Below are 17193 nucleotides of genomic sequence, written 5' to 3'. Positions count from 1 at the left end.
AGACAACCCCCATGGTCCTCACTGAGGTAAACAGCCCTCTTCCTCCCCAACAACCCCCATGGTCCTCACTGAGATAAACAGCCCTCTTCCTCCCCAACAACCCCCCATGGTCCTCACTGAGGTAAACAGCTCTCTTCCTCCCCAGACAACCCCCATGGTCCTCACTGAGGTAAACAGCCCTCTTCCTCCCCAGACAACCCCCATGGTCCTCACTGAGGTAAACAGCCCTGTTCCTCCCCAGACAACCCCCATGGTCCTCACTGAGGTAAACAGCTCTCTTCCTCCCCAGACAACCCCCATGGTCCTCACTGAGGTAAACAGCCCTCTTCCTCCCCAGACAACCCCCATGGTCCTCACTGAGGTAAACAGCCCTCTTCCTCCCCAGACAACCCCCATGGTCCTCACTGAGGTAAACAGCCCTCTTCCTCCCTAACAACCCCCATGGTCCGCACTGAGGTAAACAGCCCTCTTCCTCCCCAGACAACCCCCCATGGTCCTCACTGAGGTAAACAGCCCTCTTCCTCTAACAACCCCCCATGGTCCTCACTGAGGTAAACAGCCCTCTTCCTCTAACAACCCCCCATGGTCCGCACTGAGGTAAACAGCTCTCTTCCTCCCCAGACAACCCCCCATGGTCCTCACTGAGGTAAACAGCCCTCTTCCTCCACAGACAACCCCCTGAGGTAAACAGCCCTCTTCCTCCCCAGACAACCCCCTGATTCAGCCCCCCTCTGTTGGAGGTAGGGGCAGTTGATTCAGATGCCCTCTGTTGGAGGTAGGGGCAGTTGATTCAGCCCCCCTCTGTTGGAGGTAGGGGCTGTTGATTCAGCCCCCCTCTGATGGAGGTAGGGGCAGTTGATTCAGCCCCCCTCTGATGGAGGTAGGGGCTGTTGATTCAGCCCCCCTCTGATGGAGGTAGGGGCTGTTGATTCAGCCCCCCTCTGTTGGAGGAAGGGGCTGTTGATTCAGCCCCCCTCTGTTGGAGGTAGGGGCAGTTGATTCAGCCCCCCTCTGATGGAGGTAGGGGCTGTTGATTCAGCCCCCCTCTGATGGAGGTAGGTGCAGTTGATTCAGCCTCCCTCTGATGGAGGTAGGGGCTGTTGATTCAGCCCCCCTCTGTTGGAGGAAGGGGCTGTTGATTCAGCCCCCCTCTGTTGGAGGTAGGGGCAGTTGATTCAGCCCCCCTCTGTTGGAGGTAGGGGCAGTTGATTCAGCCCCCCTCTGTTGGAGGTAGGGGCTGTTGATTCAGCCCCCCTCTGTTGGAGGTAGGGGCAGTTGATTCAGATGCCCTCTGTTGGAGGTAGGGGCAGTTGATTCAGCCACCCTCTGATGGAGGTAGGGGCTGTTGATTCAGCCCCCCTCTGTTGGAGGAAGGGGCTGTTGATTCAGCCCCCCTCTGTTGGAGGTAGGGGCAGTTGATTCAGATGCCCTCTGTTGGAGGTAGGGGCAGTTGATTCAGCCCCCCTCTGTTGGAGGTAGGGGCAGTTGATTCAGCCCCCCTCTGATGGAGGTAGGGGCTGTTGATTCAGATGCCCTGTGCTCTGAGTGCGTTCCCATTTTGAACCACTTCATGTGTCTGAAGGTACAAACTCCGCCTAGCCGCCTGGCCCAGAGAACAAATCAAATCAATTGTTGGCCTACCTCTGGCCAATCAGATAGCTCAGATCATGGCGTCTGCAGCCTCCAGCAGCACAGTGTCGTGGATGACATGACAGAACCAGGATGAGAGACTGTCAGCGAATACAGCCGCTGTTTTTAGGACTTGTTAGGACTGTTTCAACGTCGTCTTCAGCACTTTATTCACCCTTGTTGCCATGGAACCCCGTCTCTCCTGGTCGCTGGCGCTACAGAGCGGATCCACAGGAATGTGTTGTTATTAGTGGCAGCTTTTTCATGTTTCCTCTTCTTCCCTCTCCTTCCTCTTCCCTCTCCTTCCTCTTCCCTCTCCCTCTTCCCTCTCCCTCCTCCCTCTTCCCTCTCCCTCTTCCCTCTCCCTCTTCCCTCTCCCTCTTCCCTCTCCCTCTTCCCTTTCCCTCTTCCCTCTTCCCTCTCCCTCTTCCCTCTCCCTCTTCCCTCTCCCTCTTCCCTCTCCCTCTTCCCTCTCCCTCTTCCCTCTCCTTCCTCTTCCCTCTTCCTCCTCCCTCTTCCCTCTTCCTCTCCCTCTTCCTCCTCCCTCTCCCTCCTCTTCCTCTTCCCTCTCCCTCCTCCCCGCTCTTTCCCCTCCCCTTCCTCCCTCTCTCCCCCTCCTCTCTCTCCCCTTCCTCCCTCTCTCCCCTTCCTCCCTCTCTCCCCCTCCTCTCTCTCCCCTTCCTCCCTCTCTCTCCCTCCTCTCTCCCCCTCCTCTCTCTCCCCTCCTCTCTCTCTCCCCCTCCCCTCTCTCCCCTCTCTCCCCCTCCCCTCTCTCCCTCTCTCCCCCTCCCCTCTCTCCCCTCCCCTCTCTCCCTCTCTCCACCTCCCCTCTCTCCCCCTCCTCCCTCTCTCCACCTCCCTCTCTCCCCTCCTCCCCTCTCTCCCCTTCCTCCCTCTCCCCCTCCCCTTCCTCCCTCTCTCCCCTTCCCCTTCCTCCCTCTCTCCCCTTCCTCCCTCTCTCCCCCCTCCCCTCTCTCCCCTTCCTCCCTCTCTCCCCTCCCCTCTCTCCCCTTCCTCCCTCTCTCCCCTTCCTCCCTCGATCCCCCTCCCCTCTCTCTCCCCCCCCCCCTCCTCCTCTCTCCAGGCAGAGCAGATGATGGAGGAGTGGAATGAGGATCTGGATGGAATGGAGGGATTCGTGTTGGAGGGGAAGAAGTTTGCTCGTCTGCCGGAGGAGGAGTTTGGACACTTCCACACACAGGACTGTTACGTCTTCCTGTGCAGGTACACACACACCACACCTCACTCACTCACTCACACCAGACAGACAGACAGACAGAGGACTGTAGGTTTGTCTCAGGACTGTAGGAGGACTGTAGGTCTGTCTCAGGACTGTAGGTCTGTCTCAGGACTGTAGGTCTGTCTCAGGACTGGAGGTCTGTCTCAGGACTGTGGGAGGACTGTAGGTCTGTCTCAGGACTGTAGGAGGACTGTAGGTCTGTCTCAGGACTGGAGGAGGACTGTAGGACTGTCTCAGGACTGGAGGAGGACTGGAGGAGGACTGTAGGTCTGTCTCAGGACTGTAGGAGGACTGTAGGTCTGTCTCAGGACTGTAGGAGGACTGTAGGTCTGTCTCAGGACTGTAGGTCTGTCTCAGGACTGTGGGAGGACTGTAGGTCTGTCTCAGGACTGTGGGAGGACTGTAGGTCTGTCGCAGGACTGTAGGAGGACTGTAGGTCTGTCTCAGGACTGTAGGAGGACTGTAGGTCTGTCTCAGGACTGGAGGAGGACTGTCTCAGCACTGGAGGAGGACTGTAGGTCTGTCTCAGGACTGGAGGAGACTGTAGGTCTGTCTCAGGACTGGAGGAGGACTGTAGGTCTGTCTCAGGACTGGAGGAGGACTGTAGGTCTGTCTCAGGACTGGAGGAGGACTGTAGGTCTGTCTCGGGACTGTAGGAGGACTGTAGGTCTGTCTCAGGACTGTAGGAGGACTGTAGGTCTGTCTCAGGACTGTAGGAGGACTGTAGGTCTCTCTCAGGACTGTAGGTCTGTCTCAGGACTGTAGGTCTGTCTCAGGACTGTAGGAGGACTGTGGGTCTGTCTCAGGACTGTAGGAGGACTGTGGGTCTGTCTCAGGACTGTAGGTCTGTCTCAGGACTGTAGGTCTGTCTCAGGACTGTAGGAGGACTGTAGGTCTGTCTCAGGACTGTAGGAGGACTGTGGGTCTGTCTCAGGACTGTAGGTCTGTCTCAGGACTGTAGGAGGACTGTAGGTCTGTCTCAGGACTGTAGGAGGACTGTAGGTCTGTCTCAGGACTGGAGGAGGACTGTCTCAGCACTGGAGGAGGACTGTAGGTCTGTCTCAGGACTGGAGGAGGACTGTAGGTCTGTCTCAGGACTGGAGGAGGACTGTAGGTCTGTCTCAGGACTGTAGGTCTGTCTCAGGACTGTAGGTCTGTCTCAGGACCGTAGGTCTGTCTCAGGACCGTAGGTCTGTCTCAGGACCGTAGGTCTGTCTCAGGACCGTAGGTCTGTCTCAGGACCGTAGGTCTGTCTCAGGACCGTAGGCCTGTCTCAGGACTGTAGGCCTGTCTCAGGACTGTAGGCCTGTCTCAGGACTGTAGGCCTGTCTCAGGACTGTAGGAGGACTGTAGGTCTGTCTCAGGACTGTGGGTCTGTCTCAGGACTGTGGGTCCTGTCTCAGGACTGTAGGTCTGTCTCAGGACTGTAGGTCTGTCTCAGGACTGTAGGAGGACTAGTTGGACTGTAGGTCTGTCTCAGGACTGTAGGAGGACTGTAGGTCTGTCTCAGGACTGTTGGAGGACTGTAGGTCTGTCTCAGGACTGTGGGTCTGTCTCAGGACTGTGGGTCTGTCTCAGGACTGTGGGTCTGTCTCAGGACTGTGGGTCTGTCTCAGGACTGTGGGTCTGTCTCAGGACTGTGGGTCTGTCTCAGGACTGTGGGTCTGTCTCAGGACTGTAGGTCTGTCTCAGGACTGTAGGTCTGTCTTAGGACTGTAGGAGGACTGTAGGTCTGTCTCAGGACCGTAGGTCTGTCTCAGGACCGTAGGTCTGTCTCAGGACTGTAGGTCTGTCTCAGGACTGTAGGTCTGTCTCAGGACTGTAGGACTGTCTCAGGACTGTAGGAGGACTGTAGGTCTGTCTCAGGACTGTAGGTCTGTCTCAGGACTGTAGGTCTGTCTCAGGACTGTAGGAGGACTGTAGGTCTGTCTCAGGACTGTAGGTCTGTCTCAGGACTGTAGGAGGACTGTAGGTCTGTCTTAGGACCGTAGGAGGACTGTAGGAGGACTGTAGGTCTGTCTCAGGACTGTAGGTCTGTCTCAGGACTGTAGGAGGACTGTAGTTGGACTGTAGGTCTGTCTCAGGACTGTAGGAGGACTGTAGGTCTGTCTCAGGACTGTGGGTCTGTCTCAGGACTGTAGGTCTGTCTCAGGACTGTAGGAGGACTAGTTGGACTGTAGGTCTGTCTCAGGACTGTAGGAGGACTGTAGGTCTGTCTCAGGACTGTGGGTCTGTCTCAGGACTGTGGGTCTGTCTCAGGACTGTAGGTCTGTCTCAGGACTGTAGGTCTGTCTTAGGACTGTAGGAGGACTGTAGGTCTGTCTCAGGACCGTAGGTCTGTCTCAGGACTGTAGGTCTGTCTCAGGACTGTAGGACTGTAGGAGGACTGTAGGTCTGTCTCAGGACTGTAGGTCTGTCTCAGGACTGTAGGAGGACTGTAGGTCTGTCTCAGGACTGTAGGTCTGTCTCAGGACTGTAGGTCTGTCTCAGGACTGTAGGTCTGTCTCAGGACTGTAGGAGGACTGTAGGTCTGTCTCAGGACTGTAGGAGGACTGTAGGTCTGTCTCAGGACTGTAGGAGGACTGTAGGTCTGTCTCAGGACTGTAGGAGGACTGTGGGTCTGTCTCAGGACTGTAGGAGGACTGTAGGTCTGTCTCAGGACCGTAGGAGGACTGTAGGAGGACTGTAGGTCTGTCTCAGGACTGTAGGTCTGTCTCAGGACTGTAGGAGGACTGTAGGTCTGTCTCAGGACTGTAGGTCTGTCTCAGGACTGTAGGTCTGTCTCAGGACTGTAGGTCTGTCTCAGGACTGTAGGAGGACTGTAGGTCTGTCTCAGGACTGTAGGTCTGTCTCAGGACTGTAGGTCTGTCTCAGGACTGTAGGAGGACTGTGGGTCTGTCTCAGGACTGTAGGTCTTTCTCAGGACTGTAGGAGGACTGTAGGTCTGTCTCAGGACTGTAGGAGGACTGTGGGTCTGTCTCAGGACTGTGGGTCTGTCTCAGGACTGTAGGTCTGTCTCAGGACTGTGGGTCTGTCTCAGGACTGTAGGAGGACTGTAGTTGGACTGTAGGTCTGTCTCAGGACTGTAGGTCTGTCTCAGGACTGTAGGAGGACTAGTTGGACTGTAGGTCTGTCTCAGGACTGTAGGAGGACTGTAGGTCTGTCTCAGGACTGTGGGTCTGTCTCAGGACTGTAGGTCTGTCTCAGGACTGTAGGTCTGTCTCAGGACCGTAGGTCTGTCTCAGGACCGTAGGTCTGTCTCAGGACCGTAGGTCTGTCTCAGGACCGTATGTCTGTCTCAGGACCGTAGGCCTGTCTCAGGACCGTAGGCCTGTCTCAGGACCGTAGGCCTGTCTCAGGACTGTAGGAGGACTGTAGGTCTGTCTCAGGACTGTGGGTCTGTCTCAGGACTGTGGGTCCTGTCTCAGGACTGTAGTTCTGTCTCAGGACTGTAGGTCTGTCTCAGGACTGTAGGAGGACTAGTTGGACTGTAGGTCTGTCTCAGGACTGTAGGAGGTCTGTCTCAGGACTGTGGGTCTGTCTCAGGACTGTAGGTCTGTCTCAGGACTGTAGGTCTGTCTCAGGACTGTAGGTCTGTCTCAGGACTGTAGGTCTGTCTCAGGACTGTAGGAGGACTGTAGGTCTGTCTCAGGACTGTAGGTCTGTCTCAGGACTGTAGGAGGACTGTAGGTCTGTCTCAGGACTGTGGGTCTGTCTCAGGACTGTGGGTCTGTCTCAGGACTGTGGGTCTGTCTCAGGACTGTGGGTCTGTCTCAGGACTGTGGGTCTGTCTCAGGACTGTAGGTCTGTCTCAGGACTGTAGGTCTGTCTTAGGACTGTAGGAGGACTGTAGGTCTGTCTCAGGACCGTAGGTCTGTCTCAGGACTGTAGGTCTGTCTCAGGACTGTAGGTCTGTCTCAGGACTGTAGGACTGTCTCAGGACTGTAGGAGGACTGTAGGACTGTCTCAGGACTGTAGGAGGACTGTAGGTCTGTCTCAGGACTGTAGGTCTGTAGGTCTGTCTCAGGACTGTAGGTCTGTCTCAGGACTGTAGGAGGACTGTAGGTCTGTCTCAGGACTGTAGGTCTGTCTCAGGACTGTAGGAGGACTGTAGGTCTGTCTCAGGACCGTAGGAGGACTGTAGGAGGACTGTAGGTCTGTCTCAGGACTGTAGGTCTGTCTCAGGACTGTAGGAGGACTGTAGTTGGACTGTAGGTCTGTCTCAGGACTGTAGGAGGACTGTAGGTCTGTCTCAGGACTGTGGGTCTGTCTCAGGACTGTAGGTCTGTCTCAGGACTGTAGGAGGACTAGTTGGACCGTAGGTCTGTCTCAGGACCGTAGGTCTGTCTCAGGACCGTAGGTCTGTCTCAGGACCGTATGTCTGTCTCAGGACCGTAGGCCTGTCTCAGGACTGTAGGCCTGTCTCAGGACTGTAGGCCTGTCTCAGGACTGTAGGAGGACTGTAGGTCTGTCTCAGGACTGTGGGTCTGTCTCAGGACTGTGGGTCCTGTCTCAGGACTGTAGTTCTGTCTCAGGACTGTAGGTCTGTCTCAGGACTGTAGGAGGACTAGTTGGACTGTAGGTCTGTCTCAGGACTGTAGGAGGTCTGTCTCAGGACTGTGGGTCTGTCTCAGGACTGTAGGTCTGTCTCAGGACTGTAGGTCTGTCTCAGGACTGTAGGTCTGTCTCAGGACTGTAGGTCTGTCTCAGGACTGTAGGAGGACTGTAGGTCTGTCTCAGGACTGTAGGTCTGTCTCAGGACTGTAGGTCTGTCTCAGGACTGTGGGTCTGTCTCAGGACTGTGGGTCTGTCTCAGGACTGTGGGTCTGTCTCAGGACTGTGGGTCTGTCTCAGGACTGTAGGTCTGTCTCAGGACTGTAGGTCTGTCTTAGGACTGTAGGAGGACTGTAGGTCTGTCTCAGGACCGTAGGTCTGTCTCAGGACTGTAGGTCTGTCTCAGGACTGTAGGTCTGTCTCAGGACTGTAGGACTGTCTCAGGACTGTAGGAGGACTGTAGGTCTGTCTCAGGACTGTAGGTCTGTAGGTCTGTCTCAGGACTGTAGGTCTGTCTCAGGACTGTAGGAGGACTGTAGGTCTGTCTCAGGACTGTAGGTCTGTCTCAGGACTGTAGGAGGACTGTAGGTCTGTCTCAGGACCGTAGGAGGACTGTAGGAGGACTGTAGGTCTGTCTCAGGACTGTAGGTCTGTCTCAGGACTGTAGGAGGACTGTAGTTGGACTGTAGGTCTGTCTCAGGACTGTAGGAGGACTGTAGGTCTGTCTCAGGACTGTGGGTCTGTCTCAGGACTGTAGGTCTGTCTCAGGACTGTAGGAGGACTAGTTGGACTGTAGGTCTGTCTCAGGACTGTAGGAGGACTGTAGGTCTGTCTCAGGACTGTGGGTCTGTCTCAGGACTGTGGGTCTGTCTCAGGACTGTAGGTCTGTCTCAGGACTGTAGGTCTGTCTTAGGACTGTAGGAGGACTGTAGGTCTGTCTCAGGACCGTAGGTCTGTCTCAGGACTGTAGGTCTGTCTCAGGACTGTAGGACTGTAGGAGGACTGTAGGTCTGTCTCAGGACTGTAGGTCTGTCTCAGGACTGTAGGAGGACTGTAGGTCTGTCTCAGGACTGTAGGTCTGTCTCAGGACTGTAGGTCTGTCTCAGGACTGTAGGAGGACTGTAGGTCTGTCTCAGGACTGTAGGAGGACTGTAGGTCTGTCTCAGGACTGTAGACTGTAGGAGGACTGTAGGTCTGTCTCAGGACTGTAGGAGGACTGTAGGTCTGTCTCAGGACTGTAGGAGGACTGTAGGTCTGTCTCAGGACCGTAGGAGGACTGTAGGAGGACTGTAGGTCTGTCTCAGGACTGTAGGTCTGTCTCAGGACTGTAGGAGGACTGTAGGAGGACTGTAGTTGGACTGTAGGTCTGTCTCAGGACTGTAGGAGGACTGTAGGTCTGTCTCAGGACTGTGGGTCTGTCTCAGGACTGTAGGTCTGTCTCAGGACTGTAGGTCTGTCTCAGGACTGTAGGTCTGTCTCAGGACTGTAGGAGGACTGTAGGTCTGTCTCAGGACTGTAGGTCTGTCTCAGGACTGTAGGTCTGTCTCAGGACTGTAGGAGGACTGTGGGTCTGTCTCAGGACTGTAGGTCTGTCTCAGGACTGTAGGAGGACTGTAGGTCTGTCTCAGGACTGTAGGAGGACTGTGGGTCTGTCTCAGGACTGTGGGTCTGTCTCAGGACTGTAGGTCTGTCTCAGGACTGTAGGAGGACTGTAGTTGGACTGTAGGTCTGTCTCAGGACTGTAGGTCTGTCTCAGGACTGTAGGAGGACTAGTTGGACTGTAGGTCTGTCTCAGGACTGTAGGAGGACTGTAGGTCTGTCTCAGGACTGTGGGTCTGTCTCAGGACTGTAGGTCTGTCTCAGGACTGTAGGTCTGTCTCAGGACCGTAGGTCTGTCTCAGGACCGTAGGTCTGTCTCAGGACCGTAGGTCTGTCTCAGGACCATAGGTCTGTCTCAGGACCGTAGGTCTGTCTCAGGACCGTAGGTCTGTCTCAGGACCGTATGTCTGTCTCAGGACCGTAGGCCTGTCTCAGGACTGTAGGCCTGTCTCAGGACTGTAGGAGGACTGTCTCAGGACTGTGGGTCTGTCTCAGGACTGTGGGTCCTGTCTCAGGACTGTAGGTCTGTCTCAGGACTGTAGGTCTGTCTCAGGACTGTAGGAGGACTAGTTGGACTGTAGGTCTGTCTCAGGACTGTAGGAGGACTGTGGGTCTGTCTCAGGACTGTGGGTCTGTCTCAGGACTGTAGGTCTGTCTCAGGACTGTAGGTCTGTCTCAGGACTGTAGGTCTGTCTCAGGACTCTGTCTCAGGACTGTAGGAGGACTGTAGGTCTGTCTCAGGACTGTAGGTCTGTCTTAGGACTGTAGGTCTGTCTCAGGACTGTAGGAGGACTGTAGGTCTGTCTCAGGACTGTAGGAGGACTGTAGGTCTGTCTCAGGACTGTAGGTCTGTCTCAGGACTGTAGGAGGACTGTAGGTCTGTCTCAGGACTGTAGGAGGACTGTAGGTCTGTCTCAGGACTGTAGGTCTGTCTCAGGACTGTGGGTCTGTCTCAGGACTGTGGGTCTGTCTCAGGACTATGGGTCTGTCTCAGGACTGTAGGTCTGTCTCAGGACTGTAGGTCTGTCTCAGGACTGTAGGAGGACTGTAGGTCTGTCTCAGGACTGTAGGTCTGTCTCAGGACTGTAGGTCTGTCTCAGGACTGTAGGTCTGTCTCAGGACTGTAGGAGGACTGTAGGTCTGTCTCAGGACTGTAGGTCTGTCTCAGGACTGTAGGTCTGTCTTAGGACTGTAGGTCTGTCTCAGGACTGTAGGTCTGTCTTAGGACTGTAGGTCTGTCTTAGGACTGTAGGTCTGTCTCAGGACTGTAGGAGGACTGTAGGTCTGTCTTAGGACTGTAGGTCTGTCTCAGGACTGTAGGAGGACTGTAGGTCTGTCTCAGGACTGTAGGTCTGTCTTAGGACTGTAGGTCTGTCTCAGGACTGTAGGAGGACTGTAGGTCTGTCTGAGGACTGTAGGTCTGTCTTAGGACTGTAGGTCTGTCTCAGGACTGTAGGAGGACTGTAGGTCTGTCTTAGGACTGTAGGTCTGTCTCAGGACTGTAGGAGGACTGTAGGTCTGTCTCAGGACTGTAGGTCTGTCTTAGGACTGTAGGTCTGTCTCAGGACTGTAGGAGGACTGTAGGTCTGTCTCAGGACTGTAGGTCTGTCTCAGGACTGTAGGTCTGTCTCAGGACTGTAGGTCTGTCTCAGGACTGTAGGTCTGTCTCAGGACTGTAGGTCTGTCTCAGGACTGTAGGTCTGTCTCAGGACTGTAGGTCTGTCTCAGGACTGTAGGTCTGTCTCAGGACTGTAGGTCTGTCTCAGGACTGTGGGTCTGTCTCAGGACTGTGGGTCTGTCTCAGGACTGTGGGTCTGTCTCAGGACTGTGGGTCTGTCTCAGGACTGTAGGTCTGTCTCAGGACTGTAGGAGGACTGTAGGTCTGTCTCAGGAATGTAGGTCTGTCTTAGGACTGTAGGTCTGTCTCAGGACTGTAGGTCTGTCTCAGGACTGTAGGTCTGTCTCAGGACTGTAGGTCTGTCTTAGGACTGTAGGTCTGTCTTAGGACTGTAGGTCTGTCTCAGGACTGTAGGAGGACTGTAGGTCTGTCTTAGGACTGTAGGTCTGTCTCAGGACTGTAGGAGGACTGTGGGTCTGTCTCAGGACTGTGGGTCTGTCTCAGGACTGTGGGTCTGTCTCAGGACTGTGGGTCTGTCTCAGGACTGTAGGTCTGTCTCAGGACTGTAGGTCTGTCTCAGGACTGTAGGAGGACTGTAGGTCTGTCTCAGGACTGTGGGTCTGTCTCAGGACTGTAGGTCTGTCTCAGGACTGTAGGTCTGTCTCAGGACTGTAGGTCTGTCTCAGGACTGTAGGTCTGTCTTAGGACTGTAGGTCTGTCTCAGGACTGTAGGAGGACTGTAGGTCTGTCTTAGGACTGTAGGTCTGTCTCAGGACTGTAGGAGGACTGTAGGTCTGTCTCAGGACTGTAGGTCTGTCTTAGGACTGTAGGTCTGTCTCAGGACTGTAGGAGGACTGTGGGTCTGTCTCAGGACTGTAGGTCTGTCTCAGGACTGTAAGAGGACTGTAGGTCTGTCTGAGGACTGTAGGTCTGTCTCAGGACTGTAGGTCTGTCTCAGGACTGTAGGTCTGTCTCAGGACTGTAGGTCTGTCTCAGGACTGTGGGTCTGTCTCAGGACTGTGGGTCTGTCTCAGGACTGTGGGTCTGTCTCAGGATTGTGGGTCTGTCTCAGGATTGTAGGTCTGTCTCAGGACTGTGGGTCTGTCTCAGGACTGTGGGTCTGTCTCAGGACTGTGGGTCTGTCTCAGGACTGTGGGTCTGTCTCAGGACTGTGGGTCTGTCTCAGGACTGTAGGTCTGTCTCAGGATTGTAGGTCTGTCTCAGGATTGTAGGTCTGTCTCAGGACTGTGGGTCTGTCTCAGGACTGTGGGTCTGTCTCAGGACTGTAGGTCTGTCTCAGGACTGTAGGAGGACTGTAGGTCTGTCTCAGGACTGTAGGTCTGTCTTAGGACTGTAGGTCTGTCTCAGGACTGTAGGAGGACTGTAGGTCTGTCTGTAGGTCTGTCTTAGGACTGTAGGTCTGTCTTAGGACTGTAGGTCTGTCTCAGGACTGTAGGTCTGTCTCAGGACTGTAGGTCTGTCTTAGGACTGTAGGTCTGTCTTAGGACTGTAGGTCTGTCTCAGGACTGTAGGAGGACTGTAGGTCTGTCTTAGGACTGTAGGTCTGTCTTAGGACTGTAGGTCTGTCTCAGGACTGTAGGAGGACTGTAGGTCTGTCTCAGGACTGTAGGTCTGTCTTAGAACTGTAGGTCTGTCTCAGGACTGTAGGAGGACTGTAGGTCTGTCTCAGGACTGTAGGTCTGTCTCAGGACTGTAGGAGGACTGTAGGTCTGTCTCAGGACTGTAGGTCTGTCTTAGGACTGTAGGTCTGTCTCAGGACTGGAGGTCTGTCTCAGGACTGTAGGAGGACTGTAGGTCTGTCTCAGGACTGTAGGAGGACTGTAGGTCTGTCTCAGGACTGTAGGTCTGTCTCAGGACTGTAGGAGGACTGTAGGTCTGTCTGAGGACTGTAGGTCTGTCTCAGGACTGTAGGTCTGTCTCAGGACTGTAGGTCTGTCTCAGGACTGTAGGAGGACTGTAGGTCTGTCTCAGGACTGTAGGAGGACTGTGGGTCTGTCTCAGGACTGTAGGTCTGTCTCAGGACTGTAGGTCTGTCTCAGGACTGTAGGTCTGTCTCAGGACTGTAGGAGGACTGTAGGTCTGTCTCAGGACTGTAGGTCTGTCTGAAGGAAATGTTGACCTCAATTCCGTGTGTGTGTGTAGGTATTGGGTGCCAGTAGAATACGACGATGAGGACAAGGAGAAGAAGGAGAGACACGGCCACCACGGAGGAGAGGAAGAGGAGGAGGAGAGGGTGGAGGAAGACTTCCAGTGTGTTGTGTATTTCTGGCAGGGCCGGCAGGCCTCCAACATGGGCTGGCTCACCTTCACCTTCTCTCTGCAGAAAAAGTTTGAGAGTCTCTTCCCTGGGAAACTGGAGGTACACACACACACACACACACACACACACAGTAGGATGAGACATCCCTCTTCCCTGGGAAACTGGAGGTACACACACACACACACACACACACACACACACACACACACACACATACACACACACACACACACACACACACACACACACACACACACACACACACAGTAGGACTAGACATCCCTCTTCCTGGGAAACTGGAGGCACACACACACACACACACACACAGTAGGATGAGACATCCCTCTTCCCTGGGAAACTGGAGGTACACACACACACACACACACACACACAGTAGGATGAGACATCCCTCTTCCCTGGGAAACTGGAGGTACACACACACACACACACACACACACACACATCCCTCTTCCTGGGAAACTGGACACACACACAGGACAGACATCCCTCTTCCCTGGGAAACTGGAGGCACACAGTGAGACATCCCTCTTCCCTGGGAAACTGACATCCCTCTTCCCTGGGAAGCTAGAGGTTCCTAATGTTTAGTACGGTCGGTACCTAATATCTGTTCTCTGTAGGTGGGTCCGTATGACTCAGGAGAACCTCAAGTTCCTGTCTCACTAATATCTGTTCTCTGCAGGTGGTTCCTGTCTCACTAATATCTGTTCTCTGTAGGTGGGTCCGTATGACTCAGGAGAACCTCAAGTTCCTGTCTCACTAATATCTGTTCTCTGCAGGTGGTCCGTATGACTCAGGAGAACCTCAAGTTCCTGTCTCACTAATATCTGTTCTCTGCAGGTGGTCCGTATGACTCAGCAGCAGGAGAACCTCAAGTTCCTGTCTCACTTCAAGAGGAAGTTCGTTGTTCATAAAGGAAAGAGGAAACAGAAGATCGATGCCCAGCCCTCCCTCTACCACATACGCACCAATGGCAGCGCTCTCTGTACCAGGTACACGCCCCCTCTACCACATACGCACCAATGGCAGCGCTCTCTGTACCAGGTACACACCCCCTCTACCACATAGCAGCGCTCTCTGTACCAGGTACACACCCCCTCTACCACATACGCACCAATGGCAGCGCTCTCTGTACTCAAACTGTAAACCAGGTATGTGACACTAGAACGGCTGTGACGAGGAGACGTTGTTTTTCAATGGAGGCCAACTGAAGCTCTCCTCTCCCTCTCTTTCTCCCTCTCCTCTCCCTCTCTCCTTTCTCTCTCTCCTCTCCCTCTCTTTCTCCCTCTCCTCTCTCCTCTCCCTCTCTCCTTTCTCTCTCTCCTCTCCCTCTCTTTCTCCCTCTCCTCTCATCTCTTGCTCTCCTCTCTCCTCTTCTCTCCCCTCTCTCTCTCTCTCCTCTCCTCTCTCCCTCGCCCTCTCTCCTCACCTCTCTTGCTCTCCTCTCGCCCTCTCTCCTCTCCTCTCTTGCTCTCCTCTCTCCCTCGCCCTCTCTCCTCACCTCTCTTGCTCTCCTCTCTCCCTCGCTCTCTCTCCTCTCTCCTCTCTCCCTCTCTCCTCTCCTCTCCCTCGCCCTCTCTCCTCACCTCTCTTGCTCTCCTCACCTCTCTTGCTCTCCTCTCTCCCTCGCTCTCTCTCCTCTCCTCTCTTGCTCTCCTCTCTCCCTCGCCCTCTCTCCTCTCTCTCTTGCTCTCCTCTCTCTCTTGCTCTCCTCTCTCCCTCGCTCTCTCCTCTCCCTCGCCCTCTCTCCTCACCTCTCTTGCTCTCCTCTCTCTCTTGCTCTCCTCTCTCCCTCGCTCTCTCTCCTCTCCTCTCTTGCTCTCCTCTCTCCCTCGCCCTCTCTCCTCTCCTCTCTCCCTCGCCCTCTCTCCTCACCTCTCTTACTCTCCTCTCTCCTCTCCTCTCTTGTTCTCCTCTCCCTCTTTCTCCCTATCCTCTCCTCTCTTGCTTTCCTCTCCTCTCTCCCTTCTCCCCTCTCTCCTCTCTCTTCTCCCCTCTCTCTCTCTCCTCTCCTCTCTCTCTCTCTCCTCTCTCCTCTCCCCTCTCTCTCTTTCCTCTCCTCTCTCTCTCTCTCTCCCTTCTCTCTCCCTCTCTCCCTCTCCCCTCTCTCTCTCTCTCTCTCTCCTCTCTCCCTCTCCCCTCTCTCTCTCTCTCTCTCTCTCTCTCTCTCTCCTCTCTCCCTTCTCCCCTCTCTCTCTCTCTCCTCTCCCCTCTCTCTCTCCTCTCTCCCTTCTCTCCTCTCTTGCTCTCCTCTCTCGCCCTCACCCTCTCTTTCTTCTTCTCTCTTGCTCTCCTCTTCCTCTCCTCTCTCTCTCCCCTCTCCCCTCTCCCCTCTCTCTCTCCTCTCTCTCTCCTCTCTCCAGGACCATCCAGATAGGAACGGACTCCAGTAACCTGAACTCAGAGTTCTGCTTCATCCTCAAGGTCAGTTATATACCTGAGACACACTGACCTCTGACCTCTCCCTTCTCCCCTCTCTCATCCTCAAGGTCAGTTATATACCTGAGACACACTGACCTCTGACCTCTCCCTTCTCCCCTCTCTCATCCTCAAGGTCAGTTATATACCTGAGACACACCGACCTCTGACCTCGATAACACAGGACATATCACACTGAAAGAAACCTTTTAACCTGTCAGAACTTTAATTGAGTGTAACATGTAAGTAGCTTAATAGTGTGTGTGTGTGTGTGTGTGTGTGTGTGTGTGTGTGTGTGTGTGTGTGTGTGTGTGTAGGTGCCGTTTGAGAGCACAGACAACCAGGGGATAGTGTATACCTGGGTGGGCCGGGCTGCTGATCCTGATGAGGCCAAACTGGCGGAAGACATCATGAACTGTATGTTTGATGACACCTACAGCAAACAGGTACACCTGTCTGTTACACCTGTCTGTCTGTTACACCTGTCTGTCTGTTACACCTGTCTGTCTGTTACACCTGTCTCTGTTACACCTGTCTGTTATACCTGTCTGTTACACCTGTCTGTCTGTTACACCTGTCTGTCTGTTACACCTGTCTGTTACACCTGTCTGTTACACCTGTCTGTTACACCTGTCTGTTACACCTGTCTGTCTGTTACACCTGTCTGTTACACCTGTCTGTTACACCTGTCTGTCTGTTACACCTGTCTGTTACACCTGTCTGTTATACCTGTTACACCTGTCTGTCTGTTACACCTGTCTGTTACACCTGTCTGTTACACCTGTCTGTTACACCTGTCTGTTACACCTGTCTCTGTTACACCTGTCTGTCTGTTACACCTGTCTGTTATACCTGTCTGTTACACCTGTCTGTCTGTTACACCTGTCTGTCTGTTACACCTGTCTGTTACACCTGTCTGTTACACCTGTCTGTCTGTTACACCTGTCTGTCTGTTACACCTGTCTGTCTGTTACACCTGTCTGTTACACCTGTCTGTTACACCTGTCTGTTACACCTGTCTGTCTGTTACACCTGTCTGTTACACCTGTCTGTCTGTTACACCTGTCTGTCTGTTACACCTGTCTGTTACACCTGTCTGTTACACCTGTCTGTCTGTTACACCTGTCTGTTACACCTGTCTGTCTGTTACACCTGTCTGTTACACCTGTCTGTCTGTTACACCTGTCTGTTACACCTGTCTGTTACACCTGTCTGTTACACCTGTCTGTTATACCTGTCTGTCTGTTATACCTGTCTGTTACACCTGTCTGTCTGTTACACCTACAGCAAACAGGTACATCTGTCTGTTATACCTGTCTGTCTGTTACACCTGTCTGTTACACCTGTCTGTTATACCTGTCTGTGTTATACCTGTCTGTTACACCTGTCTGGCTGTTATACCTGTCTGTCTGTTACACCTGTCTGTCTGTTACACCTGTCTGTCTGTTATACCTGTCTGTTACACCTGTCTGTTACACCTGTCTGTCTGTTACACGTGTCTGTCTGTTACACCTACAGCAAACAGGTACATCTGGCTGTTACACCTGTCTGTCCGTTACACCTGTCTGTCTGTTATACCTGTCTGTTACACCTGACTGTATGTTATACCTGTCTGTTATACCTACAGCAAACAGGTACACCTGTCTGTTACACCTGTCTGTCTGTTACACCTACAGCAAACAGGTACATCTGTCTGTTATACCTGTCTGTCTGTTACACCTGTCTGTTTGTTACACCTGTCTGTTACACCTGTCTGTCTGTTACACCTGTCTGTCTGTTACACCTGTCTGTCTGTTATACCTGTCTGTTACACCTGTCTGTTACACCTGTCTGTTA

The 17193-nt window shown here is 53.8% G+C and overlaps 1 protein-coding gene across 1 annotated transcript in view; it reads left to right on the top strand.

Moving 5' to 3' along the window:
- Nucleotides 1–17193, top strand: part of flii (FLII actin remodeling protein) — a 113173-nt gene that overhangs the window by 80408 nt on the left and 15572 nt on the right. The window contains 5 exon segments of the mRNA XM_065010891.1: nt 2714–2853; nt 12804–13020; nt 13780–13931; nt 15303–15363; nt 15675–15803. Of these exon segments, the coding sequence (XP_064866963.1) occupies nt 2714–2853; nt 12804–13020; nt 13780–13931; nt 15303–15363; nt 15675–15803 (699 nt within the window).

This window comes from Oncorhynchus nerka, linkage group LG26 (genome assembly GCF_034236695.1).
Source record: "Oncorhynchus nerka isolate Pitt River linkage group LG26, Oner_Uvic_2.0, whole genome shotgun sequence".
NCBI lineage: Eukaryota > Metazoa > Chordata > Actinopteri > Salmoniformes > Salmonidae > Oncorhynchus > Oncorhynchus nerka.
The sequence above is the reverse complement of the archived record's forward strand: the minus strand, read 5'-3'. Positions and strand labels throughout refer to the sequence as shown.